The sequence below is a fragment of the Epinephelus lanceolatus genome, chromosome 1 (assembly GCF_041903045.1).
Source record: "Epinephelus lanceolatus isolate andai-2023 chromosome 1, ASM4190304v1, whole genome shotgun sequence".
Taxonomy (NCBI): domain Eukaryota; kingdom Metazoa; phylum Chordata; class Actinopteri; order Perciformes; family Serranidae; genus Epinephelus; species Epinephelus lanceolatus.
In genome coordinates this window covers 47566648-47594601 of record NC_135734.1, presented here as the reverse complement: position 1 = coordinate 47594601, position 27954 = coordinate 47566648, and the positions used below count along the sequence as shown (strand labels likewise).

The 27954-nt window shown below is 41.7% G+C and overlaps 1 protein-coding gene across 12 annotated transcripts in view; it reads left to right on the top strand.

The window, feature by feature from the left end:
* Positions 1–27954, top strand: part of ptprt (protein tyrosine phosphatase receptor type T) — a 527216-nt gene that overhangs the window by 163228 nt on the left and 336034 nt on the right. For all 12 annotated transcript variants that reach the window (XM_078171434.1, XM_078171419.1, XM_078171458.1 and 9 more), the window contains exon 8: positions 14703–14996. In XM_078171434.1, coding sequence (XP_078027560.1) covers positions 14703–14996 — 294 coding nt within the window. The remainder of the gene's footprint in view (positions 1–14702; positions 14997–27954) is intronic.

The following is a 27954-nucleotide window of genomic DNA, read 5'->3' as shown; positions in this document are numbered from 1 at the left end:
AAAAAAAAAAGTAGTTTATGGATGAATGAAAAGCATCAAAGTAACCAAAAGCATTCATACAGCTTCACTCAGACTTTAGAAATCGATGTTTTAACAGCATTATGAACTGTTTCATTCGGTAATAATATGTCTGGTCTATGTCCACATGAGTCATGAAGAGACCGTGTGGATATTTCAGCTCTGCAGTCTGCAGAAACCTCTGCCTGTTGATTTTTTTTAGAAGATGTGGAAAATGATTTAGTATTTTTGCAGTGTTTTTCCCTAAAATTAGAGGTTAGAAGTGACACCAGCTCTTAGAAAATAGCACTGTAATTTACATAATTATGGTCCCTGTTTCAAAAACATAGTTGGTAATGCAAGCCGTTGGTTGACTTAATGACAACACTTTATACACTGGTTATATTAAAGTAGAAATATTGAATGATGAACTTTGGGAGCTGTTATTTTTTTTCTTTCATATCTGCAAAACAGACACACAGCAATTTGCAATAAAACGTATCCAATATAAATTTGTTCCACTCAAACTCAGGGCATGTGGTGGTTTATCATTAACACTTGATGAGCTGGGCTGATCATATCAGAGCTGGATCTGTGTGTGTGTGTGTGTGTGTGTGTTATCAGTTCTCTGGCAGATGAACTGCTAAGTTCAAGGAGCTGCGAAATAGACCTGGAATGTTTTACTGATAAGACGGTGACTTACAAAAAGATTAAGGGAAGGAAGAGAGAATTAATTAACAAATATGTAGAGAGACGAGGAAATCTGATGCTGTTTTGAACTTTAGATATGTTTCAAACAATAAAATGCTAATTATTTGTATTCTGTCCAGTTAAAGTAAAATTTTAACAGATTGGCAAACACAACCATGAGGAAAATTAAAACACTTTTAATACTTTTAAGCTGCATATGGAGGCATTCTTGACTTTGGTTCAAAGATAATTCCTCTTTATTACAATTGATTCCTATTAGATTATAAAGATTGTTCTCACCAACTCATCAGCTGGGATCTGGGAACATGACGTTGCTAAAAGAGAGTCAGAGATGGCAAGAAACATGACAGTCACCCAGATTTTAATGATTTTAATGTGTCATAATCAACGACCAAAACTATAAAAATATACCCAAGTTGCAAGAAACGTGTATCATCCTTTGGGGTAACAATGCAATTTGTTTAAACCAGTTACACAATCAGATCGTCTTCCAGATGAAGTTGGTTTAAAACCCAGAGAAATTTTGAAGCACATAATATCAGACTTCAGTTTTGGTTAACTTTGCTTCTGATAGCCTGACACCAATTATCCAGTAACTAACTGGTTAATTTTTAAAGAAAAAAAAAATGCACGTGAAATACAAGAGGCATTTCCATTTAGTCCGGCGCTTCATTGACGCAGTGAGCCTCAGCAAAACATTTCGAAGGACTTTCCATTTACAGATTAGTGACAGTTTAATGTTTTGTGGTGTAAATGTCTTGCCATTCATTTTATTTTCCGTTGGCTTTGCTGACAGATGCTGGCTAGCTGCATTAACACACGGAGACATAGTCTCCACTGGTTAGCTAGTCTTGGCCAGTTCAGCAGCGCTGCTCATTAGTAATGACTTCTCGGTATGCCATCCCAATCAGGTCTCACTCTGAATTTGTGAAATATCGGTACTCGGTCAGTGACTACCCCGTTAGACACAGAGGAACATAGACATTCACTCAAGTCGGCATGATACGCAGCCAGTTGCCGTTACTATTGGGATACGGTGGGACAGTGTAAGTTATGGCGGCAAAAGTCCGAATAGGGCGGGTGGAAGGGGTACTGAATGAGTCCAACAAACACTGACTTACACCCGGGTGAGCAGTGTCCATGTCCCGTGAGATCATAAAGCCAAACCCTGTTCTTTTTTCCAAAACCTAACCATATGCTTTTGGTGCCTTAGCCCAACCATGTGCGTGTTGTTGAAGGAAAAAAACGTCTGACTGTAAGTAAACATTAAAAGTCCTATGAAAACCGAAGTGTATTTTGAATAAACAAGCTTGTAACAGGCAGAACTTGACACGGTGTCCCAGAACCTCAACATCCAACGCACCAAGGGTACCCTGCACGTCATGTGTGGACGTGAAAAGTCCATGACCAAACATCAATGCTTGACAGGGTCAAATGAGAATGTGTTGACCAAGTTTATTCAGCTACAAAATAAGCCCGAAAAGCTGGAAATCAGAACGGAAGTACAGAGAGTTGTTGTTACGGAGATGATACGCAGATTCAGCGTTGCAGACCAGCGAATTTCAAGCAGTTGCAAGTTTCATGTGCACAGTGTTTCCACAACAACACTGTTGGGTCCACATGACATTACCAGCTGTCATTGCTGTATGAGTGACAATACTAGTTAGCTCTCACCTGACCCACATGGTGTGCAGTGCAGTAAACTGAAGCACAAAATGTACCTGTAGACCAACATGCCTAACTAGTCAAAAATATTGTCTGTGGTTAAGCATTGACATTGCTAATGAAAACCCATAGTGAGGAGAAATACAGAGGAAGAGGGACCACTACATGGACTCTTATCATCGCAGCAATCATTACTCTCTCTCTCCGCTGTTGAAACAGGAGAAAAACAGATTTTGGTAGAGCGATTGTCATTTTCGGTGCAACTGATTTTTCCATCTTTTCCACCACCTGGGCGATATCTTTTCTCTCCTCTCTGGTGGGCCGAGTCCATTTCTATCTGTCTTTCTATCTCTCTCTCTCTCTCTCTCTCTCTCTCTCTCACACACACACACACACACACACACACACACTTGTACAGATACACACACACTTTTCACTTCCTCTATCTCTGAATCTGTCTCTCTCTGAGAACACGGCAAAGCACGGAAAGATTTGATAGCACTTTTGGATTTGCCACAAACACACATGTATACAGAATGCACACTCACAGACACACACTATAAGGCGTGTTATAAACTGCCAGCAGAGAAGAGGTGAACTAATATTACCACAACTATTATTCCTAAATCTTCACTCTTCCTTCCCACTTCTTCTCTATTTCTTTTTACTTTTTTACCCTCTAAATGTAGGGGCCTAACTGTGTGTGTGTGTGGGTGTGTGTGTGTGTGTGTGTGTGAGTCAGTGTGTGTTATATGTGTTGCATCGGCTGTCAGGAGAAGCAGACAGTGAAATGAAGTGAGGACCATTTAGATTGGAGGAAGTGATAACAGCCACTACCGACTGTGCTTTCTCTCTAACCCTTTAACTTTTGTATGGCCATCTATCTTAAACAGCCACCTCACTAACTTTCTCTGTTTTCTAACATAATTTCAACTTGTCTGTTCTTTATCTCCCTCCATTAACCGTCTTCAGTACAGCATCCTTTAGTGTTTTGCTTTTACATTATCCTCATTTTTGGAAATGATTCTTTGAACAGCTTACAGAGATAGAGTAGTTTGTGTCAGGGTAGAGATGGCTCAGTCAGAGTTCCTGATGGTTTGGGTGACTTTGTGGCCCAGGGCAGGCTTTCCACCAGTGTACTGCAGGTCTTGAGTTGACCCTGACCTTAGCATTTGGGATTTCTAAACATTTTTTAATCTATTTTAAGATGTTTTTTACACTACTGTTGAAGTGAGGTGGTTTGGTTGGAGCAAGTGGCAACCACAGGGGCTGAAAAGGGCAGTGCCAAAAACTGCAGTTCTTTGAATGGCCACTTGAGGCTGGCTCCAGAAACCAGTATCCTCATCAGCTCTTTTAACACAGAGATCACACTATAGGGCCACTATAAAGTCACTTCTTCATGCCGCTGTAACATTTTTACACAGAACCAAAAGATGGTGGCATCATGCTGCTCCTATGACATTATGCCGGCATTGCAGAATCAAAAGAGGCGTGATGGACATGACATTTTACACACAGTGTTGGCCTCTAGAATGATATATAGCATATGCTTTAGCAGGGCTTAATAGTAATAATAATAAAATAAATGAAATAAAACAAACAGAATTCCTGATGCTTACGGTGTACCACAGGGATATATTTTGGGCCCTGTGCTTTTTTACTTTGTAAATATTCTACATTGTCAAAATTGGTTGTCAAATTTATCAAGTATAACAACAAGTATAGCTTTTTTTTTAAGCCAACACACTACTGAGAAATTTCACTGGTACTGCAAGGTGCTGTTAATGTTGAATTTCCACTTCAGGTAAATGAAACAAATTTTGTGCTGTCTTTGGGACAGAGAGATACAGCTCACAGTAATTTGCATTTATACAATTTGACTGGTTTTAATTGACAGTGTTGGGTAATATCTTAGCAACTGGCTCATTGAAAGAAAAACAAAACAAAACAAAACAAACTTGTTGGTAAAATAAGTAACACTTAGCTCTCAGGTCTTGATCATTGTAATGTCATTTATAAATAAGGTGCTGCCTCCACTTTTTGGGTGGATTGTGTTAACCATACTAATTATCATCATTACCACCGAAGTATATCATAATTTCATTTGACCTTTCTTGACTGGCGTACATAAATACTTTTCATTCAGTATTATATCGAGAGAACAAAGCCCTTATTGCGGACTCTGAATTACTACTTGTAGTCCAGATGTAACACGTTGCTAATGAACACCGTCTTGTTAAGTATCTGTCCTTCTTTGCATTGATCATGATTTTGAGTGTGACATAAGTTCCCTCTGTATGTGTTTTGATTTTCCCAGCTGAGGTGGGCGCAGCCAGTTTCTTTCTGTTGTGACATTTCAAACTTTTCTCCAAAATTCACTCAGCTGTTGGATGGGAATGTAGCCTCTGTCTCCCTAAATCTGCTGTACTTTCATCACGGCAGCAGAGGAGAAGCAGACGTGATTGTGGCCACCAATTTTGCACTCAGCGCATCAGAAATTGCTCTGTTGCAAAGCAGTCCATTTGGAGAACAAAATGGATTCTACTTTTTTGTTTTTATTCTAATCTTCACACGGGCTTCTTACCTGTCACTCAAATTGATCATTCCCCGTAATTCAGCCAGGCTAACTCACAAAATTATTCATGCACACAGATGCACACAAGATTAAACTGGCGCCCACACACACACCCACAGAAACACACTTACACACAAAGTTGAACAAGACAAAACATACGGATATTCACAGAGAAACAATTACACCTCATCACACTGAAACGAACATAAAACACACACTCCTTACCTCTGTAAATAAATGTATATGCAAACATACACCCAGAGGGAATCGACACACACACACTGAAAAACACACATCTTTTTTCCTTTTATATTCCTGAGACACACAGGCAGACACAGAAACACACACTCTGACCCATCCTCAAACATCATGCTGGGATTGTAATACAGTGCAGTAAAGAAGTAGATCCATATACTTTGCACCCTCAGGGTGTAGTAACATGGGTCGCTTTTGAGTGTGCGATGTGTCTTCCTACAACAAGGCCCCAGGATACACAAGATAAAACCTTTTATGGGGCCAGGACTGCTGCACACACACACACACACACACACACACACACACTGAAGTCTTTATTGGCCCACAGTTACAGTGCTGCACTCCTGCTGTATCCCATTTTAAAACTTCATGAGCCCTGCTTTTTTTTTTTTTTTTTTACTACAGTGTAAGTTTGGTTTCTGCTTAGACGAAACGGTGTCCTGCGAGACGACGACTCCTGCAGACGTCTCCTCTCACCTCGTTCATATTCATATCCAACTTTTTAAACATCTAATGCAAAGTTTTAGGTGTTTGTGAAATATGTGTCATGCACCCAGAGGTGTCCTGAAATATGAAAATCACAGTCGAGGTTCTGAATTATGTTCGATATCAGACACCTGGAAGCGTGTCACTTTTCATATGACACTTAATTGTTATCACTTTTTGGAGCCAAAAATGCAACCTTAGTGTTAGACAAAAGGCTCAAAAGAAGCTAATTTTATTCATGAATTAACTCTACCTGTAGGAGAAATGTAGACAAGAATGTACCTTTTTTTAGAATTCGTTTTCCTGAGGTGATGTGCAGTGCAGCCTTGTGCAGGATCAACTGGTTTAGGTATATTTGGTGCGCTTGTCCAGCATTTTAAGTAATGTATGAGCCTGGGCCCTTCAGGGATTTGGAGTGCTGTGGACACTTTTTGTTTTTGTCAGGAACGACAGAATCATCACAACTTGAGGACTGCATTTTATTTTGCAGTGCAAGGTTTCATTTGAAATTTTAGATATGTAACATTTCTGTGCATTGCTAGTTTTTCAAGTAAGAACAAAACAAAACAATACATACAACAAGACCAGGTCAAAACCTAATATAATATATGGCTGGACTGTGTATAAAAAGCTGAAGGGCTTTTAATTTGAAATGATGTCTTTTAATTTGAAACTGGAAGTGGCAGCATTCTAATGGTAACTACATAATGGATGCCAAGATGGTGCCTATTCATTCTAATGGAGGTGCTCGCCTGGTGCAGTTGCTTTAAAGATTTCCCGCTTCCTGGTTTACTTCCGCAGTGTGCAGCCCACTGAATATGCACAGCAGTGTTTCTCCCCCATGGTTTGCCCGAGTGTTCCTGCTCAGCTCATAGACTTTACATTACATTGTCACAGATTTTTAAATTGTTTCTCTTGGCTTGAGGAACTTTTAACAAATAAAAAGCCACAATGGCTCAAAAATTCAGAATAGAAAGATTCATAATTGACCCTGTTTGCAGTTCGAGGACTCCTGTCAATAGATTTATAGACATCTCTTTTACAGTGGTGGCCTATGGAGGAAAATCTTTTTCAGCTGAAGGGGATTTTTCACGCTGCAGTACCGCAAGTGGCCACTGGGAAGAATTGGCCTCATGGCTGAGTGGCTTTCTTGGGAGCAAAAAATGACTGGCAGGAAAAAACTGTCTGTAACTACATCTTAAAATGAGGAACAATACGCTTAAAGACACTTTCACAGCAGAAGGCACCTGCTCCAAGCTGCTTTTTGCTTGATTTAACACAACCCATGACATTTTCCATTGCATAAATTGGCCTACCAGCTAATAGTCTTTTCCTGTATTCATATAAAGCTGGGAACAACATCAGCATTTAATAAAGGTGATGTTTCAAAATTCAACTCCATTACAACTCACAAGTCCACGGACAAACAACTGTCTCAAACCAGACACATTTTCTCCACATCATAAAGCTATGGCATTTCCTCTTGCATAAATTAGCCTACTGGCTTCTGAATTTATCCTCAACCAGACCATTCTCATTCTGAAGTCGTCAAATACAGCTGCTTTGTCAGTGATTTTGGCGTCAGACACAGTCACCAAAAGCCATCTTTCGTGACAGTATGATACACCGCCGGGCAGCATCAGTTTGCAACACAGTCGGATGGAACTGGTGATGACGTAATTTAAGGAAGTGGAAAGTCCCTATGCAGTGGCTGAGTTCAACCAGTCCCGGACTTTCACCTGGGAGCCTGCTGTCTGCTTCAGTATGAATGTAGAGCTAAACCCTAACCCAACCAGGTGCTTTTGTTGCCTAAACCTAACCACCAGCATGTGTTGTTGAAAAAAACCCACAACAATCTGTGGTGTTGTACTGACGTAGTGCGTTTATTGTTGAAGAGAGAGTTTGCAAACTGTACCTTTCCTGCGAAAACAGAAGTGTATTTTGACAACAGACGATGCGTCCCTTCTTTTTGTCCCCCTACCCATTTTCCATCCTCCCTCTTCCACCCTTTTCTCCCTCCACTTGACCAAAACTTTCTTCCCACATCCACGGTTCCTCTCATCCCTGCAGCACCCCCTCCTTCACCCCCCCATCACACTTCATTAGCATCACTGTATGAAGGCCAACTGTAGTTGATAAGCAATCAGAGTCTGTCTGTATCCATCTGAGGAGTGTATGTGTGTGTGTGTGTGTTTGACTCTGTGTATGCGCAGATGGATACACACATTAAAACATGTTTGTGTAGTTGCTGTAGAGGTGTTTGTGTGAGTGTGTGTGTGTGTGTGTGTGTGTGGGCTAGTCTCCAGTTTCAAATGTGTGTATGTGCAAGTACATAAATCTTTCTGTGCGTGTGCAAGCACACTCCGCTTTGTGTGGGTGTATTCTGACAACAGGTACAAGTGCTCGTGCCTATTTTCTACCAACAAACGTTGGTGTGTGTGTGTGTGTGCGTGTGTGTGTGTGTGTGTGTGTGTGTGTGTGTGTGTGCGTGTGTGTGCTCCCTCCATGTCGTCGTGGGTGCCAGGTTGTGTGTCACTGGGTGGCCCCTGTAACTCTCCGCTGTAAACGAGCTGGCAGAGGGAGGGATGGAGGTATGGTGGGTGGAAACAGACGGAGGGAGGGAGTGATTGAATGATCTTGCTCTTTCTTCCCGCCGAGTAACATCAGGAGAAGTTGTTGAATATAAATGATGTTAATGACGAGTTGAGTTGCAGTTAAAGCTGTTGTAAAACACAGTTAACAGGCCGCTGTTAGAGGAAGGTGTCAGAGGTTTTGCATGTTCAGTCTTCCTACAACTAACAACAGTATGTGCTCTTTATATCGCACCTCAGCAGTTCGTAAATCATGTTGCTGTGCTTCAGATTTTTGACTGCTTCTGAGAAACACATCTACATGTAAAACACATCTTCTGCATCTTTATTAAATCCTCCTTTCTTCTAAACAAGTGAAGAAAATTGCAGCAGGATGAGACCATTTTTCCTGCTTCCAGTGAATAACCATTTAAAGTTTACTGGAAAAAAGTGAAGTGCTCTTTTATTAAGAAAGAGATGAAACCATTTAAAAAAATATGACACACAGAATGAAAGGAAACAGCACTTTAAAGCGTAACTTCAGCCCTTGTCGATAAAGTTGTTTGTCTCTCTCTCTCTCTCTCAGGATGGTGAGGATAATTTATTTTCTTGTTCTCTGTATTTCTCTTAATTTTCCTCCTTTTTTTGAAGGAAACTGTTGGTACCTCATGAATGTTAAGATGAGAAACATAACTGCACACATATGCATTTAAATGCATTCAACGCACAGACACTTTCTCTACACACACACACACATACAGATGCTTATTGTCTTTCACTCTCTGCTGCACTCATGGACGCACACACAGACTCACTCACAGGCGCACTCACTCACAGCCTCCATATAGTTGAGATGGATGAGAGTTTGGTGACTGACAGTTGATTCATCGGTCCCGCAGCCACCATACATATTCTAATAGGGCCTTGAGGAAAGTAAAAAACTTGCAGAGTGAGATCAGGACTTTGCTTTTAGACAGCGGGAGGAGAGGGGCCATTATTCTTAGCTAGCATATTGTAGCTGTCAACTGAAAAAGCACCTGTCACGGAGGAAAAAAGGAAAGATTAATACAGAGAGACCCCAGACTTCAATCTTAAAATGACTCTTTTATTCGCACTTGTTTGAGAAAGCTTACTGTACAGAGTGAGGAGTTAATTTTCAAAACAGCGTGTGCTGTGTTTGAATGGTTGGTCCTCCATAATGCATGCATCTCTTTTTTGAGCATAATTGCCCCCCAGTGGATTCATTCAGCCAATCTATGGATATGTAATTTTGAACAGGGGCATAAAAATTCTGTGTCTCCATCAAATATCTTTCAAATGTAATGATTCTATATGCATTTGATCTGAATTAGGGGCTTAAGAAAATATCGATACCCTTAAGTATTGGGTGGTTTACAGCCAAGTGTGAAGCATTTGGCATGAGAGTCAGCACCTCCAAGTTGGAGGCCATTGCCCACTCCAGGTTGGGAGAGAATTACTGCCTCAAGATCTCGTGGTCTTCTTCACGAGTGAGGGTAGAATGGAGCGTGAGATGGATTGATGGTTTGGTGCGGTGTCTGCAGCAATGCAGGCGCTGTATCGGACCATTGTCATGAAGAGAGAGCTGAGCCAGAAGGCAAAGCTTTCCATTTACTGGTCCATCTACGTCCCAACCCTCATCTATGGTCATGAGCTTTGAGAAGTGACCGAAAGAATGAGGTCAAAGTGGCCGAACTGAGCTTCCTCTGAAGGGTGGCTGGGCTCAGCCTTAGAGAAAGGGTGAGGAGCTCGGACATCCGGAGGGAGCTCGGAGTAGAACCGACTGAAATTGCAAACTTTGAATGGGCATATCTCATGCCCCGTATGTCGTAGAGACATGAAACTTTGCACAGAGATGCCTCTCCTCATGAGGAACACATTTACCTCAAGAACCCATAACTTCCGGTTATATAGATTTTCCACCATTTTGAATTTTTTGAAAAACACTTCAAATCGATCTCTTCCTAGGAAGTTTGACTGATCTGCATGAAACTGGGTGAACATAATCTAGGGACCAATATCTAAAGTTCCCTCTTGGCAAAAGTTGGAAAACTTACTAAAACTGAGCTTCTATAAGGCAATGAATATTGCGGAGGGCGTGGCTCATCACATAAAGGTGTATAACATCTCAAGGGTTTCACCCATCACCACGCAACTTTGTAGGCATATGACCACACATAATCTGAGGGGACCCCTCCATTATTGACCCCATCAAACAAAATGGGGGCGCTAGAGAGCTAATTTCTTATCTAGGCCTAACCGCCTTGATTTTTACTAACCTTGGTAGATATGTAGAACAGGACGCCTCAAGGTGACTGGAGAAATTTAACTCTAATTGGCAACTGGGTGGCGCTATAACAACAGAAAAATGCTTAAAAATGGCTAAAATGCGACTGATCACTGTGGCTCCCCCTGTGGATCAATGTTGTTGTTTTTTTCTAATGTTTGGTATGACTAAGTCACAATATGGTATGCTGTACTCAATGAGTATGGACTAGTTGCTGGACTAAACACAAAAAACATATGCTTATGAAACAGGCATCTGTATCATCAGATTCTTGTCAGTACATCAGATTCTTGTCAGTACACTGCCCTGTTCTCAGTCTGCAAGCAACATGTGCACTAGATCATCACTTCTAACACAAAATGTAATGGTAATGAAATTCCAGACATTTGTAACTTCCACTTGTGGAGTAGCTGTGTGCATATTTTCAAAGTACTTGTGTATCTTTGCCCCTTTTTTATCAGCAACAGTAGAGATGAAAATAATTGAAGGAAGAAAGAGGAGAGATGACACGCAAAAGTTTTTTGCAAGATTTGAACTTGTGATTACATGGACTCAGAGGCCATCAGGATGCTCTGCTGTTGTTTAGAGGTGATATTCAGTATTTTATTTCCCAGCAGGGGTGTGCGTAAGGGCTCAGGCAGATGTGTCTTGATCCTGGAAGCTTCTATGTCACAGTGAAGCTATGAAGAACTCAACTTTATTCATCTAAAATAACAGTTCATTCAGCTGTGAAAATGATTCAAGATTATCAAGAGGTCCGTCCACTCTCAGTCGCATCCTAATGTGTTTCCTGTACAGCTCAGGCACGGCTGCTGTCCAAGGTGCTGATCCTGAGACCGTCAGACATACAGTACAGGAGCTGTCCATGGTAATTACCACAGGATCCTCACTGGAGCAGTCTGATGACCAACAGGAAAACCTCAGAATAATTTCACTGTCATTGTTTCCATCTGTTTCTGGTGCTCTTTAACCGAAGGTGGTGTTGCGAGTGAGTCAGGTTGCTGTGTCTTGACATCATTTTGTTAGTTAACACCGCTGAGTCTGCCTCTCGGAGCTGTAGAGAGAATGTAGTTTTAGACAGCTTTGTGTGGGCTGCAGGGGCATATTTTACTGTCTGGCCTGCATCAGCGGAAAGCAAGCAATTCTTATACAGAGGATCCAAATTTGTACTTTTTTTGATTTAACTGTCTGCAGAAGTTTTTCTTTTTCATCAGACTAAATTGTCAGTAGACTGCTTTTATATATGTTGTTATTCTGATGCTCTCCCTCACACGCACATTCATTAAAAACAGTGAGGAGTATGATCGTTCACTTGGAGATTTGGGGTTGAGCAGATAATTAACTTCAACACTTAATGCTCAATGCCAATTCCTCTTAAAGAAATAAAGCAAATATTAATTACGTCATCACTGTGAAGTGTTTAAGATCTGTTGTTCCTTTAGTTACCTCGTCTTGTTTCATTATGTGCTTTGTAGCTCTTTTATTTTTACCACTGTGCCTATCAATTCAAGGAGGTCTCACTATTCATATGGATATTGGATATCTCATTTTGAAAAGAAGCTGCTGTCACGAGTTTGGTTTGGAAAAAAAGAAACCAACACAAGGGAGTAATAAAACATCCTATGCTTTTAGGCTTGACAGAGGCCATTATTTTAAAGTAGCATAATGTGAAAGTCTAGTGGCAAAGTAGCTGTCAGCAACATGTCAACAACGTGATGGATTAGTGCTACAGGTAGAGAAATCGCTCTGTAAAAAGTAGCTTTTAGTGGCAGCTGTTTTTTAATGTAAAAGTTGATCTGTGTCTCCTTTCACTTTACATTTACATCACATTGCACCCATTTATGGCTGTGGGTTTATATACTTTGTGGCTCTGATGTAAGACTAAGCTTTGATCGCATGCTCACATTGACAGTTGATTCCTTTACACGTTAAGGCCCTTGCTGCGCATTTTTATTGTTGCCAGGCAACCACCCCATCACCTTCTTACACTAACCTTTACATGTAATCAATCTATCTTTGTTTTATTCCACAATAATGAATCACTACTTCCCAAAATGAACAGGCAGAGGGTACTTGCTGTAGCTCTGGTTGAGGGTTAGAGTCCATCAGTAAATAGTTTCTTGGTCACAGATAAACAGAGATCTGTGCGGGTACATGAGACCCTAAAAAGAGGGTGGATCATGGGGAGTACCACCAGTTGGTCCAGGAGCTTCTCCTCCATGATGGACGTTTCCAGGCATATTTTAGTTTGACTTGGGGGCAGTTTGACAACCTGCTGTCTATCGTTGGGCTGTATAACTCTGAGTTTCCAGCAACCACTGCCACCAGTTTCTCCTCCATTGTTTACCAACTGTGAACTTGTTGTCGTGACCACCACAGAAGGCCCGCCTCTCAAATCATCCGATTGGACAATGGGAAAAAAGATGACAAGAAAATAGATGATGTGGGGCACTTTTCCACTTTGAGCTGAAGTTTTTTCAGAGCGCGCCGGCTTCATTCTTGTTAAAAACAATCACCAAAAAAACACCTCCAGCTGCTGATTTGCTTTCCGTGTGATATGAACAGTTGCATTTTCCAAGCATCTTTAGGGGTATAATGTTTGGGTGAAGTAAAATTAGAGCTTTATTCTAAACACATTATTTATGTTAGAAAATACTTGCTGAAAACGCATGAAAAGACTGTAAACTGTACAGCACTGCACTGTGGAGTTACACTGCTTTTCAAACACATTCACACTCCCAGCTCGTCAAAACTGACGCTTGGTCAGTGGCAAGCCATGTGGATGGTAAATGGACCTGCACTTGTATAGTGCCTTTCTGTCCACTCAAAGTGCTTTTTACACTATGAGTCACATTCACCCATTCACACACTGGTGGTTGAAACTACCATACAAGGTGCCACCTGCTACTGAGTTTTTAACACACTCACACGATGATGGAACAGCAATTTGGAGTTCAGTATCTTGCTCAAGGACACTTTGACATCTCCTGGAGGAGCCGGGGATCAAGCCGCTGATCTCCTGATCAGTGGACAACCTGCTCTATCTCTGAGCCACAGCCGCCCCACAAAACATAACATGCTCCTGAAAATATAAGGAGTATTCTCTGCTCTGAAACCGTGGGCGTGTATCTACTGAAGGCCAGTCTTGCCCTCCCGATAAAGCGGTGACTTTGGCAGCAACAAGTCGAAACAGTCAATGTGCTGGGTGCTGCAGGACGGATGGAGGTTGAGCCCCACACCTGTCATCTGCACACACTGTGGTGACTAAGAGCTGGCTAAAACTTGGCAAATTCTCCTTTTAATACATTACTCAAAATGCTGCTTTGTCACTTTGTCACACCATATTGGACTGGCAAAACTGGCCTTATTTAGGCATGCCCCCACGGTTTCAGAGCAAAGAATACTCCTCATATTTTCATGATTTTGAAACCTATTTTGATATACTTGGTGATTTTTTCGATCATTCAAAACTGACTGGGTGTTTAATCACACTTCTCTGTGTTGGGACAAACTCAAAATACACTTTATATTTGCTTGACCCACACTTTAACAACACAATGTACATTATTAGTCTCTGAGTGAAATTGGGTATTGATGCAGTCGTAACAGACTGTACTGAGATTAGTATTGAGTGTGTGGCGTTTGAAAAAAGAAAAAAAAAATTGCCAATCAGCCTGAAAATATTGGACTCTTAACTCTCTTTTATCATTATGGATATTCTTATTGGGGAAATGAATTGAGGTCTGCAAGTACCCTGAAAAGCAGCTGGTACATAAAACACCACATAATGAAATGATGCATTCCAAATTGTGTTTATTTTTGAAAATTACACTGAGCACCCCAAGGAGGGGTTATTGCTGCATTACACACTTAGGCACCACTGATTGGACTTTAATATAGTTTTTGGGAAAGATGAGCTCTGTAATGTTTTTTTTTTATAACGATGATAAGCTCAGGTGGGGGTGCAGTTACAGTCAACACAAGATAATGTATTCATTTTCTGCCCTCAGACTGAATCACATGACACAGCAGGGACAACTTGTTTTATCAATGGAATATTCTCTGATTTTGCGGCATCATAAAAGACAGAAGAATCAGAATCCACACTGAACTAACCACCTCTGTTTCTATTTCACAGCTCCACCCACCCCCATCGCTCCACCAGAGCTTCTAGCAGTTGGCGCCACTTACCTTTGGATCAAACCCAACGCCAACAGCATCATTGGCGACGGGCCAATCATCTTGAAGGAGGTGGAGTACCGAACCACTTCAGGGAACTGGGCAGAGACCCATGTGGTGGACTCTCCCACCTATAAACTGTGGCATCTGGACCCAGATGTGGAGTACGAAATCAAGGTCCTGCTCTCCAGGCCTGGAGAGGGAGGAACGGGGCCACCAGGGCCACCGCTGGTCACCAGGACCAAATGTGCAGGTAGGGGACTGCCTTTGTTTCTTATTCTTTTCAAGCCTTCACTTTTTCTTTTCTTGCATTCTTGAAGGTTTTACTTCAGTTTTTAAATTCCCTCTTAGGTTTGTTCTATTCTTTTATTTACCTCGTTCCTCTGATTGTTGCTTGCTTCTTCTTTGTCGTGCTTTGTTGTGGATGGCTTTATTATGGTCCAGGGTGGCCTTGCTATGCTGACAGAAACAACTTCTGTGTCCTTGTGTTTTATGCTCAGAGTGAAAACTGAACACTCCGCTCACTCTTGGTTGATGTTGATGTTGGATGATTGTGGTTAAAAAGCTGCAAACTATAAAGTAAGGTTTGGATATATGGATAGGTTTTGGTTTGAGTCTAAGGCTCGGTCTGAGTCATCTGATTTGGAGACAGAGAGGCGAGAAGGCAGATGAGCAAAAGGCCAAGAGAAAAATAAAAAGAAGTAAAAGAGAAAAATGGAACAAGAGCACAAATCAAAGATGATGATAATTGGGATGTTAAGAAGGTGCCCCAGAGATGGAGAAGAGGTGGAGTGCGGGGGGTTGGAGGAGGAGAGGAGGAGGAGGAGGGAGGAGGAGAAGATGGGGGAGGTTAGGTGGGGGCAATCATGGCCAATAATGAGGATCCCAGCGGGGGTGTAAGGACACAACGAGTGGCAGTTCATTTGATAATATGACAGCCCATCAGATCTCTGATGGAGGCGTGTGTGTGTGTGTGTGTGTGTGTGTGTGTGTGTGTGTGTGTGGGTAGATGAGTTAACCCAGCAGGAGGCCATCATTACCACTCTCTAGCCCCACTACCACTGCTCTCTGTGAACTCTGTTGTTTCCTGTCCTCTTTATTCCTTCTGAGAGCTTTGATTCTCTGCCTGAACCTCGCTGTGCCCAACCTGACCAGGGCTGTAAGTTCTCAACATTTTCTGCAGCTTGAATTGGATCGGGTTTGCACTAATTTCCATATTTGTATATGAATTCACAAACTGTTAGGGTTTACTCTTACTGCACTTGATGCTCGGCTGCTGCATCTCCTTAGTCTTGGTGTCTCAGAGTCCTAAAGCTGGTGTTCTGAAAAGCCGAAGTGCCAAATGGTATATTCCAACAGCACTTTGAACTTTTGAGCGGTCCAGTTTTTGCCAGAATCGGTTCTGTGCTTAGACTGATAATTTAGAAATGCAAACCGTGTCATAAATTGCTGTTACTGCACTCAAAAGAATTTTGTTGACTTTCACTTGTAATTTTTTTCGGAAACCCCAGAAATTCTTGTTTTTAACTGGGCTGGCCCAAAATTTCAGCTGTGGTTCAGGCTCAGGTCAGGCTCTGACAAAAACTAAGTAGGTTCATTAGGGGTCGGGGATGATTTGTGGGCGCTGGATCAAAGCTGTGCTTCCTTAACACTGTCTTACAGAAATACGTGAAATGGACACAACCCCTTAACAGTGCATTAAGTGGTGATGGGCACAGAATATGTCAAACCGACATGCTGGCAACATGAAAAATGTTAATGCAAAGTCTATTACAAACGATCGCTGTTTGGTTAGGTTTATGGAGAGATAAACACTAAACACAAAATATTTGGTCAGGTTTAGTAAAAGATCGTGATTTAAGTTGACAGAACTACGTAGGAGATACAAGTGGCATATAAAGCTATGTACTTCACATCGTTCCTACATAAAGTACTTTGCGTAGTAACACAAAGTACCTACATAAAGTCTATAAAGTCTCATAACTACATTGACTGTATACGGGACATGAACAGTGGTCTCCTGGTTGAAGGTTCTTACTTGACTTATTTGACCAACACATTCTCACTCTGACCTTGTTGCAGATGATGTTTGATCATGGACTCTCCACGTCTACATATGTGCAGCGTACCCTGGGTGCTTTGGTTGTTGATGTTCTGGGACACAAAATAAACACACTACGTTGGTACAAGATCGGGAATTTACTTTTTTCCCTTCAACAACTAATGCACGTGGTTGGGTTTAGGAAAAAGCAGGGTTTGGCTTAAGAATTTTACGGGACGTGAACTCCGCTCTCCCACATAAAAGTTTACTCAAGAGAAAGCCAAAGAATTTGTGCATCATGACAATTTATAGTGTCTGACAAACAAGCAGTATCAGTTGACACACCTACAGCTTTCCAGTACACATTAAAAGGTGTTTTCTGTCACTTAAGCTACTGTTTTCTTGTTACTCAGGCATCCAGCTATGAAAACAATCGCTTCAAATGTGGCCCGAATCAACGCCACATCATTTAGCTGAAGTCACGTCAGGATGATAGGTTTATGTCAGGGTCACGTACACTATAGTGGGTGTTTGTTGGACCCATTCAACAAGCCTCCCACCCACCCTACTTGGACTTTTACAGCCTTAACTTTAGTTCTTGTCCTGCTCTGTTTCCCCCTGACGCGGCCGGGTGCCATTAAACCATAACAGCGACCAGCCACGTATCATGCCAACATTAACATTATTTTCGTCCGTGTCTGACACTGGAAGTCATTGCCGAAGCGCTGGATTTTGAGGACTTCGGAGTGAGACCGGGTTGGTTTAATCCACCCACCCTACACCAAATTTCTTGCTCTTTATGCTTAATTTGTGCCTCCATCACAACATAAGGTCCTCACTGAATTTGCATTGTCATTGCTTGAATTCACGTTGTTAAGGTTTTGTGTCCATCTTAGGTATTTCTATAAAACCAGGCAGGTCTCTTTCCCTTTTTCTGACTCATCTACAAAATGTCCTTCCATCTTTTCTGTCTGTTGTTTTCATTTGGCCTCAGTTTTCATTCTCTCCTCATTAATCCTTCCTCTTTTGACCTCTCTTTTTTGCTTGATCTCTCTCCAGTTATCCCCCCCCTTCTCCCTTTATTGCTCTCTATCACTCACCCACTTACTTCTTTCCATCCTTTTCTACTGCCCTTTTTTTCCTCCATTGTTGTAACTCTTTTTCTCCTTTATGTCTTGTTTTTTAATTTCATATTCACCTTTTGAACTTGCATTATCTTCTTTTTTTAATTCTGTTTTTCTTATTGTTCCCACTTGTGCCAAAACTCTTGTTTCTCCCATTATCTTTCTGTGTTCCACTTCCCCACCTCTCCATCTCTCCGTCTTTATATTTTGTTTTTTACTTTTCTTCTTCTTTATGTCATTCTCACACAGCCATTTTTTTTCTCAAGAGCTGTTGTCTGATGCAGAGAAAAAGAGACAAAAGCTTTTGTGAGTGATTTCTTTGCTGTGAAGAGTAGAGATGGAGGGAGTAAGACAAAGGGAGGATGAGAGGAGGAGGAGGGTGTGGAGAGGTTGGTGAAGGTGTGACAGCGCTGGTCTGAAAGAGATTCTGCTCGATCTGCATCCATCCTCTGATTCACAGTTTAGAGACGGAGAGATAGAGAGCACTTGAATGGCGCTGCCGCACTGTTTTATTTTGTGTGTTTCTGACAATGCCTTTATCTTCTCTGCAAGACAGCATAGCGTGTGTGTGTGTGTGTGTGTGTGTGTGTGTGTGTGTGTGTGTGTGTTGTTTATGTATAAAGAAAGTTCTGTCAAAACTTTGGAGAATTAAGTTGGCAGGTGCTTTAATTGGAAAAGGTGTGTGCCTGATTGTTCACATATTTTGGTTTTGTGTGTCTGTGTCTGTGTGTGTCAGTACATTTGTGCTATCTTCTGTCCGCCCCTTGAATTTTTTTACTCCATGGTAATCAGCAGGTGAAAATTATGTGTTAACAGTACAGACTTTCTCTCTGACTCTCTCTCTTCTCACTTTTCCACTTATTCTATTTCCATCTCATTCTTCCATATTAAAGAGTAACACTATTAGATATTGTTCTTATTCTTAATAAATCCCCTCCCCACCCTGTCTGTGACACTCAGCCCAACCCCTCTTTGTTACTACTGAAGACGCCAGTCTTTTTGTTTTTCTCTTTGAAGACTCAAAATTATATAGCTCCATTTATTAACCCTCTATAAAACAGACCTCCGGTGGGCGGCCATGTAGGGTTGTTGTTTTCATGACCCTGTTTAAAATCAGTCTAAAATAAGAAAGTGTAACAGCTAAAGCATTCATTCTGTTTGCAACAAAAACCTAAAAAATCAGCCTTTTAAACAATCATGTTGTCAGCATGCAATGACGTCATTATGGTTTACTACAAGTGATCCAGAAGACAGAGAAAATGCATGCTGATACTATATTGTCCTTTCATGGCCGCAGGTTACATTGTGTCCATGAACCTGTTTAAAATCGATCTAAAATAAAAAACTGTAAGAGCGAGAACATTCATTGTTTTTGCAACAGAAAGCGAAGACTTTGGTCTTTCACACCATCATGTCGTCTGCATGGAATGACATCATAACATTATGCTAAAAGCGATCCAAAAGATGCCATATTGTCCCGTCATGGCCGCGGGATATCATTGTTTACATGATGCTGTTTAAAATCAATCAAAAATAAAAACTATAATAGAGAGAGCATTTTTTTTTCTTGCAGCAGAAACTAAGAGTTCTCTCTTTTGCGCCATCACGTTGCCCGTTTGTAATGACGTCATCATGTTATGTTACAAGCAGTCCAAAAGACCATGAAAACATGCAGTGGCGCCACAGTATCGTCCCGTCACGGCTGTGGGATATTGTTGTTCCCATGACTTTGTTTAAAATCGATCTAAAATAAAAACTATGAGAGCTAAAGCGTTTATTCTTTTTGCAACAAAAAGTTAAAACTTTTGCATCGCAGCAGCAAATGAGGCGTGACGGGCGTGACATGTTACACAAAAGCATTGGCCTCTAGTGTGACATATAACATATGCGTCGGCACTCCTTTATAAACAATCACAACGGCATTAACATGGCAATAACACTTATTTACCATCCCTGTTATATGGCAGCTGATCTTCGTCTCTGCTCTGAGGGTAAGGAGCTCCCCGACCTCATTGTTTTCCCAATTTGTGCACATTTTCCGCTGCTGTTCTTCTTTGAGTTAGCTGCCAACTGCTATCAGCTACTTATCAAATCTCCTGTAGTGGGTCGCATGCACAACATGTCGTCAAAACGCCATCAAAATGTCACACCTGTTCAGCCCTTGGTCCCATCCTGCCAGCTATCCATCCTTTTGATACTACTACAACTACCTCTTATGACAGCTTAAAAGTGAGACAACTCTGCCCCCCCCCTTCTGCAATTGTAACTTTTATACAGATCCCCGAGGCAGTGTAGAGGCGGTTTAAAAGGGACTACAGTCTGAGACTTCCTGCTATGCTCACCTGAAGCCCTCCACTTTCCTGGCTGATGACTTACACTCTTGTAACCACTTCCTCTCTCTCCATCTCTCCCTCTCTTTCAACTTTCTTTTTGCTGAGACAAAACTTCGGACTGAAGTGAATCTGAAATCAAAGAACACTCGCGTATTTGCAGTGCACCAGTTTTCAGTGGGCTTAAAGAGATAGATTGATAGATAGTTGTGGGGAATGAATAAAAAGCGAGGAAGGCTGTGGAAATAAAGAGGCAGCAGGAAGGAGACGAGGATGAGGGAGGGAAAGAGAAAGGGGAAGGATGAAGTTGTGGGGTAGAGGAGGAAGGAGAAGAGGAGGGGTGGAGAAGGAAGTGAGCTAGGAGGTGCAAAGGGAGCGAGGAAAAGACAGAAGATGGTTGATGTGAAGAGAAGTGGGACAGAGGTGGTGGTCACTGTGTGTGTGTTGGTTTGTGTGTAAAGCGTAGTAGAAAGGAACATGTGTTTCTGGGCTAGTGGTGCTGTGTTGAGCTGTCACAACCACTCACTGGCTGCTTTGTGTGTGTGTGTGTGTGTGTGTGTGTGTGTGTGTGTGTCTGAGTGTGTGATGGGATTGGAGCAGGCAGGTATGACAGATGTTCAAAAGCCTGCTGGCTACTGGCAGTGTTGGTATGTGTGTGTGAGTGTGTGTGTGTATTAGTCTCCACACCTTCTGCGTTCACCTTTCTGATCATGTTAGTTTCTACAGCTCTGCTCAGGCCTCACCAACAGACTTAATAATCACATTAAAGCTGCTGCTTGTAGTATTTTTCAAACATAATTCATTTTAATATCAAATTAATTGTCATGCCTCTGTGTTAGCATTGTAAACGACTGTCTGGATTATTTGAAGTATTAATTTTGAGCATATTTAGCATATTGTGCCTCGTGCTGTTTTCAGTTTTCATCACCTTTCTAGACCTCCAGTCCAGACACCAGGAGAAAATGGTGGAATCGTACATTTACGCATGTTACATTTGTACATTTCATAGGTGCAGACGTTGCGCTACACTTTTTCGTCGCCGGTCATTTTGACCAACAGGGTCATAAAAATCCGGTCATAATCTATTTTTACCGGTCATTTTAATTTTAATTTTTAAATGATAATAAAGATATTCAAAGACATTTAGTTTTCATTCGTTCGTTTTTAATAAATCCAACAAGCAAGTTATAAAGTGTGCATTAATAAGGACATGAACAAAAAGATGAACAGACATCCACACACCGCAGCGCTTCAGTTCGGTGTCTGGTCTATTTTTCACACGAGCCGCGAGCACTTCTGTCAAGCTGGATAGAGCGGATTGTACCGAACAGGACGTCGGACACAGAAAAGACGAGAGAATCCGGACAGTTTTCAAAATAAAATAACAACTGCATGCAAGGAACATGAGGAGAAAATACCGTGTTTATAATTTAAAATAACACAACAGTGCATAACCGAACACATTTTTCAATACCATAATCACTTCATTACAATTTTAATTTTGTGTCACTGAGCCTACAGACATAACTACATGAATTAAATGGTCAGATCAATATGCCCTATTCATTCAGTGTTTATCCAACACGCTCAATACATGGACATGCAATGACAAATTGTCATTAACTTATTACGTTATAAAAAACGATTAAAATATGGACTTACCCATGTTTAAAATGACCTGTTGAAGTGAAAAAACGAGTACTGACGGGAACAGACGAGAGTCGATGTTTAACCGGCGTGGAGAGCGCAGGAGAAATGCGCTGCCTGTGTGGACAGTCAAACGCCTGCAAGTACACTCGCAGGACTTCTGCGGCACTACCACATCTGGTGTGTCCAGGCCGTTATGTCAACAACGCTACATGAAGCAGATGAATGACTTTTTCTCTGCAGTGTGAAAACGGCAGCCACTTAAACCACTGACTGTGCACTCCGCCGCCAAGTCGGCAGGGGTGGTAATTGCAACCGGTCAAAATGACCGACGGCCTTCAGATTTTCATTGTTGTAAAAAAAACGGTCAATGACTGAGAATATCCGGTTAACGTGACCCCTGAATACGTGTCATATAATTGTTTCTTAAGTGACGAAGTTTGCATGTATACGAGCTGATTTTCTTGTTAGGAGGTGGAGGGCATGGTAGATGGTGTGAAACCCAGGCGAGGTGGCTGCTAAGCTGCAGGCCACTGTTCAAGACAGCAAGACATTGGGGCATTTTCAGCCGAGACTGTGGCACCAAAACTGGGTATTTTAAACCAAAACATGATCTTTTTCCTAACCATAAGTGGTTTCTGTGCCTTAACGTAACCGCACATCAACCACAGTGTTGCTGAAACGCAAAGTTTCAACATATCTGCTACACAAGGTTCCCATGGGTCCCTAAAAAGTCTTAAAAGGCATTACATTAAATTTAGGGCTGCCCCCTAATAGTCGACCAAAGGTTAGTTGACAAGAAGGGTCATTAGTCAGCAAGATTTCGTTGGTCGCCTAGTTGCAGGAGAAAAACAAAAAAAAACAACTCTATTAGGAGCTGAAAACCTTTATGACTGGACCATGTGGGAATTTAATTTGAAAGGACAGACACAGGAAGTGTCCACGCTCAGCAGTCAGACAGGGGTCAGGTTAATTTCCAGGGCTGGTACCTGCGGTTATTCCACAGGCTAGTTAATAACATGTCGGGCAGGAAATCCAAAGTGTGGGATCATTTTGAGAAGGTGAAGGACGAACCCAAGGTGATATGTAAACTCATCTTCATTGGTCGACTACAAACATGACGTATCATCTGAAACATGGAAGTAGCTACATGTCCATTAGCCACTTAGCACAGTTAGCACAGTTTCCATCCAAACTGAAAGTCCAAAACTTTCATCTGTCAATTAAATTTTCAGAATAGGTTCAATTTTCTGTGTTTTCGCATCCATCAGAAGCCTTTAGAGACGTCTGACCAATAATCAGTGACAAAAATGTGGCAGCGGGACACAGCTGCAACAAAACAGAGGAACAGGACGCACAGAATCATTTCATGACTCAGACAGCTCACTTTCAACAGGTCAGATAGTAATACTCAGGTGGACGATGATGATGAAGAGAAGGAGGATGTGGACCTTTGAAATGTATAAATTGCAGAGATGTACAATGCCAAGATTTATTCTGGCGATTGGGCTGCTACTTCCACTTCAGTTAGTTTTGTGGTTTGATCATTTTGACAAGAGTCTGTGAAGTTTGTCAAATTTGCAGCTGGTCATGCAGCTGCTCCTGCATTATTCCATGTACAATGACTTAAAAAGGTGCAATGATCTGACTGAAAAAAATGTGAGTCCACTCGGGGTTGTCTCAACTGATGACCTGAATCAACTCGATTCCCCCAAGTTAAGCATTCGTTCATTCATTTTCCGTAACGACTAATTGTGTCAGGGGTCACAAGGGTGCTGGAGCCTATACAAGCTGACACTGGGTGAGAGGCAGGGTTCACCCTGGACAGGTCACCAGACTATCACAGGGCTGACACATAGAGACAGACAACCATTCACGCTCACATTCACACCTACGGACAATTTAGAGTCACCAATTAACCTGCATGTCTTTGGACTGTGGGAGGAAGTTAAGCAAATTCTGAAAAATGTCAGTGAATAATTAAAGACTAACAGAACAGGCAACTTTAAATATTTTAGAAATGTATCAACACATTTTAATTGAAGAAGTGTCGTATCCTCAGGATGACATTCTGGAGGGATCTGGCACAAATGAAGCCCCGGCCATTCTCACTGAACGATCGCTCTAAATTCTCCATTATGTGGAAATCACACAAAATGCGCTTTTCCTCTCACTTCCTCCACCGGCTCCACACTCCATTGTTGTTCCGCTGTCGTCGTGGATGCTGCAGCCGGCTGCCAGGCGGCCGTCGCTCAAAATAGGATTCAGGCCATTTCACCCATAACCGGCACTGCGGTGGCTCCAGGGAATCCAACAACGAATTTAGCCATGTGCCTCCTCTAGCGTGGCACATTTGTGAGAGCGGTGTGAAGAGTAGATCGAGGAGGCGAGCAAAAATGAACCCTCCATTTTGCTCGAGGTGCAGCGAGGACACAGCCTTGATAATGATTGATTTTATCATCCCTCCATCTTCCCTCGACTCACTTTTTCCTTACTTTTCAAGGCTTTCAAACGGCTCACCACCCTGTTTTCATTTGGATAATTCCTCTCTATACCCAACTCTTTTCCATAAACGACACTCAGCGGACCAGTTGTTCCTTCTAGTGTTGTGTGTGTGACCTCCATGGGTTTGTGCTCCCTGTTTGTCTCTGACTTCAAATGAGCCTCCTTCTCTTCAACCTATCCCTGCTGATCTTCTCTCTTAAGCAGTCAGCAGCATTGCTTTGCTTCGGAGAGCCTGTCAGATAACACAAACACACTCCCGTGACATTTTGCCATCCTCCCTACTCCTCCTTGATCTTTGTGTCTCTATCCCTTATTGCTCTCCTTCATCTTTCTCTACTCCTCCTCTGTTTTCCCATCTCTTCTTTCCTTCATTAAAATATTACCTTAAACTCAATATTCCCTGAACAGAAAATGTGAACATTGGCTCTGATCCTTGTCTCTATAAATATCAGCTTTTAACTTTAGCGTTACCCCCTCAAAGTGCAACTGCACCCTCCTATAATCACATCTCCCCCACTTCTTCTCTTTCCACTTCTCTGCTCTTCCTTGTAAATTAATATTTTTACGTGAAGGATGATAATGTGAGTGTTGGCTAATATGTTACCCTATAAAGATGGACTTTTAATTCACCCACTGTACATAAATCTTCTTTTAGTATCTCTTTCGTGGCTCTTCTCTCCCAACGTTTCCTTCTCTGCTCTCGTCTTTATAGGAGGCAGATGCTAATGTGAATGTTGGCTAATATGCAGCACTCCATAAAGACTTAATTCACCTGAGGGTTATATACTACATCCCAGACCCTTCTTTCCTCTCCCCTGACTCACCCATTTCTTATAAAGTAGATCTTTATGTGAAGGATGGTAATGTGAGTGTTGGCTAATGTGTTGCTCCATAAAGATAGATTTTTAATTCACCTGCTGGGTATATACTGATTTGGCTGACACCACTGCTTCACCATTCTGCCGAGCCAAGCAGTTCAGATGCAGTTAAGAGAGTGCACGCCATCCTTTCTGCATCAAACACTCCCAGAATCAAACAGTTCAGAGCTCAGATTTAGAGTAGAGCAGTACGAAATAACAGTCTGTTGGAATTTTTTATTTATTTTTAACGAGCATATTGTGTTGAAAAACAAAAGCTGGCCCCTGAAAGTTGAAGATTCTAATCATAAGTCCGAGACCCCTCAGTCGACTGAGATCTTTTTTGTCAGTCAGTGTGCACTGCACATCTGGTAAATATTTCAGCCCTCAGATTTAGCTGCAGAGTGAGTGGTCATTTCATGCTGCTCTTTGGTACAGGCAGCCACCAACCCAGACCCTGGAAAGAGAGGCTTAGCCTGGTCTGTCTTAGACATAATGTTACCTTCTGCCTTCTTCTTAAGCCCAGTTCAGACCAAAGATTCGCAACAACACAAGTTGAAACATGCAACAGGTTGCAATGCGCCATTCTGCAACTTTCTAAAAATCTGCTGGTTCACATCAATGCAACTACATGAGAACGTGTATCATCTCTATGCAACAACTCTCTGTACTTCTGTTCTGATTTGCAGCTTTAGAAGTGGTGAATTTACAGCTCGCAGCAACTTAATATGGTAAAGTCTCTGGCTTTTGTTTGATATCTAGTGTCGGCAAAAAAGCGTTGTTGCTCATTTTGGCTCGGTCTTTAGCGTAGTTAGCATGCATTAGCTCAGAGGACTAACTTGGCTTGTTTACTACTGTATATCGCATGTAGATTGCTGTCAACCTGAACATCTCACCAAACCTCGTTCAAATTCTGAAAATCTGGGGTGTCGGTGGCTTAGTGGATAGAGCAGGCGCCCCATGTACAAGGCTGTTGCCGCAGGGGCCCGGGTTCGACTCCAGCCTGTGGCCATTTCCTGCATGTCACTCCCCCTCTCTCTCCCCCTTTCACACTTGTCTGTCCTGTCAATTAAAGGCTAAAATGCCTCAAAAAAAAAAAAAAAACATTCTCAAAATCTATTCAGAACACAAGAAAAGGAGAGTTGTATATTTGTGTTGAACACCAAAGCCCATTGGACTAACATTTTTCTGAGTCAGGTACTAGAATTGACTCAACTTTGCATGCTTAGTTAACATTTTGTCATAACTTTACATTTAGCTAACGTATCTTGGCATAAACAGCAGGGTGGTGCGCCTTCAAGTGTCTATCTTCAGGATGGTCGTGTTCTTCCCACATAGCCACAGGTTCTTTATTTGTCACCCATTACTACAGTGCATTATGTTTTACTTTCTGCCAAATTGTACATAGAGTATGTCTAAAGGTCTCCTTGTTTGAAGCCATCATGTTGTTGTCATTAACTCGCGGTCGAATTGGGATATCATCACGTTATGGCTCAGATTCTGGGAATCTAAGATCTGTTTTTATCCTAAGGGAAAATGCTGTGCAGCAGTTGCAATACAAAGTTGACAGAGTGCACTTACAAAGAGTACAATTTACGAAAAGACTAAAATAACATGAGTAGGTAAAAAATATTCAATAATAACTATAAAACTAGGTAACTGTAAGGTGCAAATAAGGTGCGGTCCAATGTCTGCAATATACCTAATACCAGAAACAGGTCACCAATATGGATAATAAATAAAGTAGGAAAAAAGACAGTTTTTTAACTGACAGATGCACAATTGGAGAAGGATATCATGCATTTTGAATATCTGATAGCCCACTACTAACATTTTACACCTCTCTTGTCTCATTCAGGAAAATAAACATACATTTCTTTTTTAGTTTTTATCATCAAAGATCTATTTCTGACTGTCAGCGTCTTGTCTCAGTCATGGATCAAAGGTTGCTGACACACATTTTTCATAATAGCTTTGTTAGAGAAAATAAAATTGCTGCACTTCCAGCTGCTCTCCTATCACCTTCTCTGAAGCCGGCTCTCTCTGCTTTCTGCCCTGTTCACCAGGCTCCCACTTTCTTCCTTTATTGCCCAAAGCAGTCTGAAATCGTCATACTGACTCTGCAGAGCCTCTGCAACCGACCTCTACAGGGAACAGCCGTACTCTGTAACTCTCTCTATATAACTAGCACATTCCTGCACTAGAGGATGATACTTTGAGAGCTTTTAAATTTTTTTCGAACATACAGAAATGTGCACCTCATCTGGAAACCTTAGTTTTCCTCCATCATCAGCCCTAATCTCTCTGTGATCTCGCCTTGTTCAGAAGCCTGTGGGACATTCTTGGCTCAATTCCCTTCTTGACAAAGGTGACTGGTCTAATCACGACCAGTTCACCGGCCCCGTTATTCACCTTTCGTAGTCTGATGTGTCCATTAAAGCCATTAGAAACAACCAGAAAATTGCAGCGGTGCATTTAGATTCCTATTGTGCATGATTTTCATTTTGGTTTCATTTAACCGAATCCTTGATGTAATGTTAAAGGAAAATTAGTTTTCCCCTGGCTTCAGTCGTTCTTGTTATCAGTACCAAAACAGGTAGGCACAGTTTTACAATGAACTTTGTGAGGCAAATGAGCAATTACTTTTTTTTTTTTTTTTTTACAATTACTGTTGCAAAAGTTTGTGCATAGAGTACAATTGTTATTG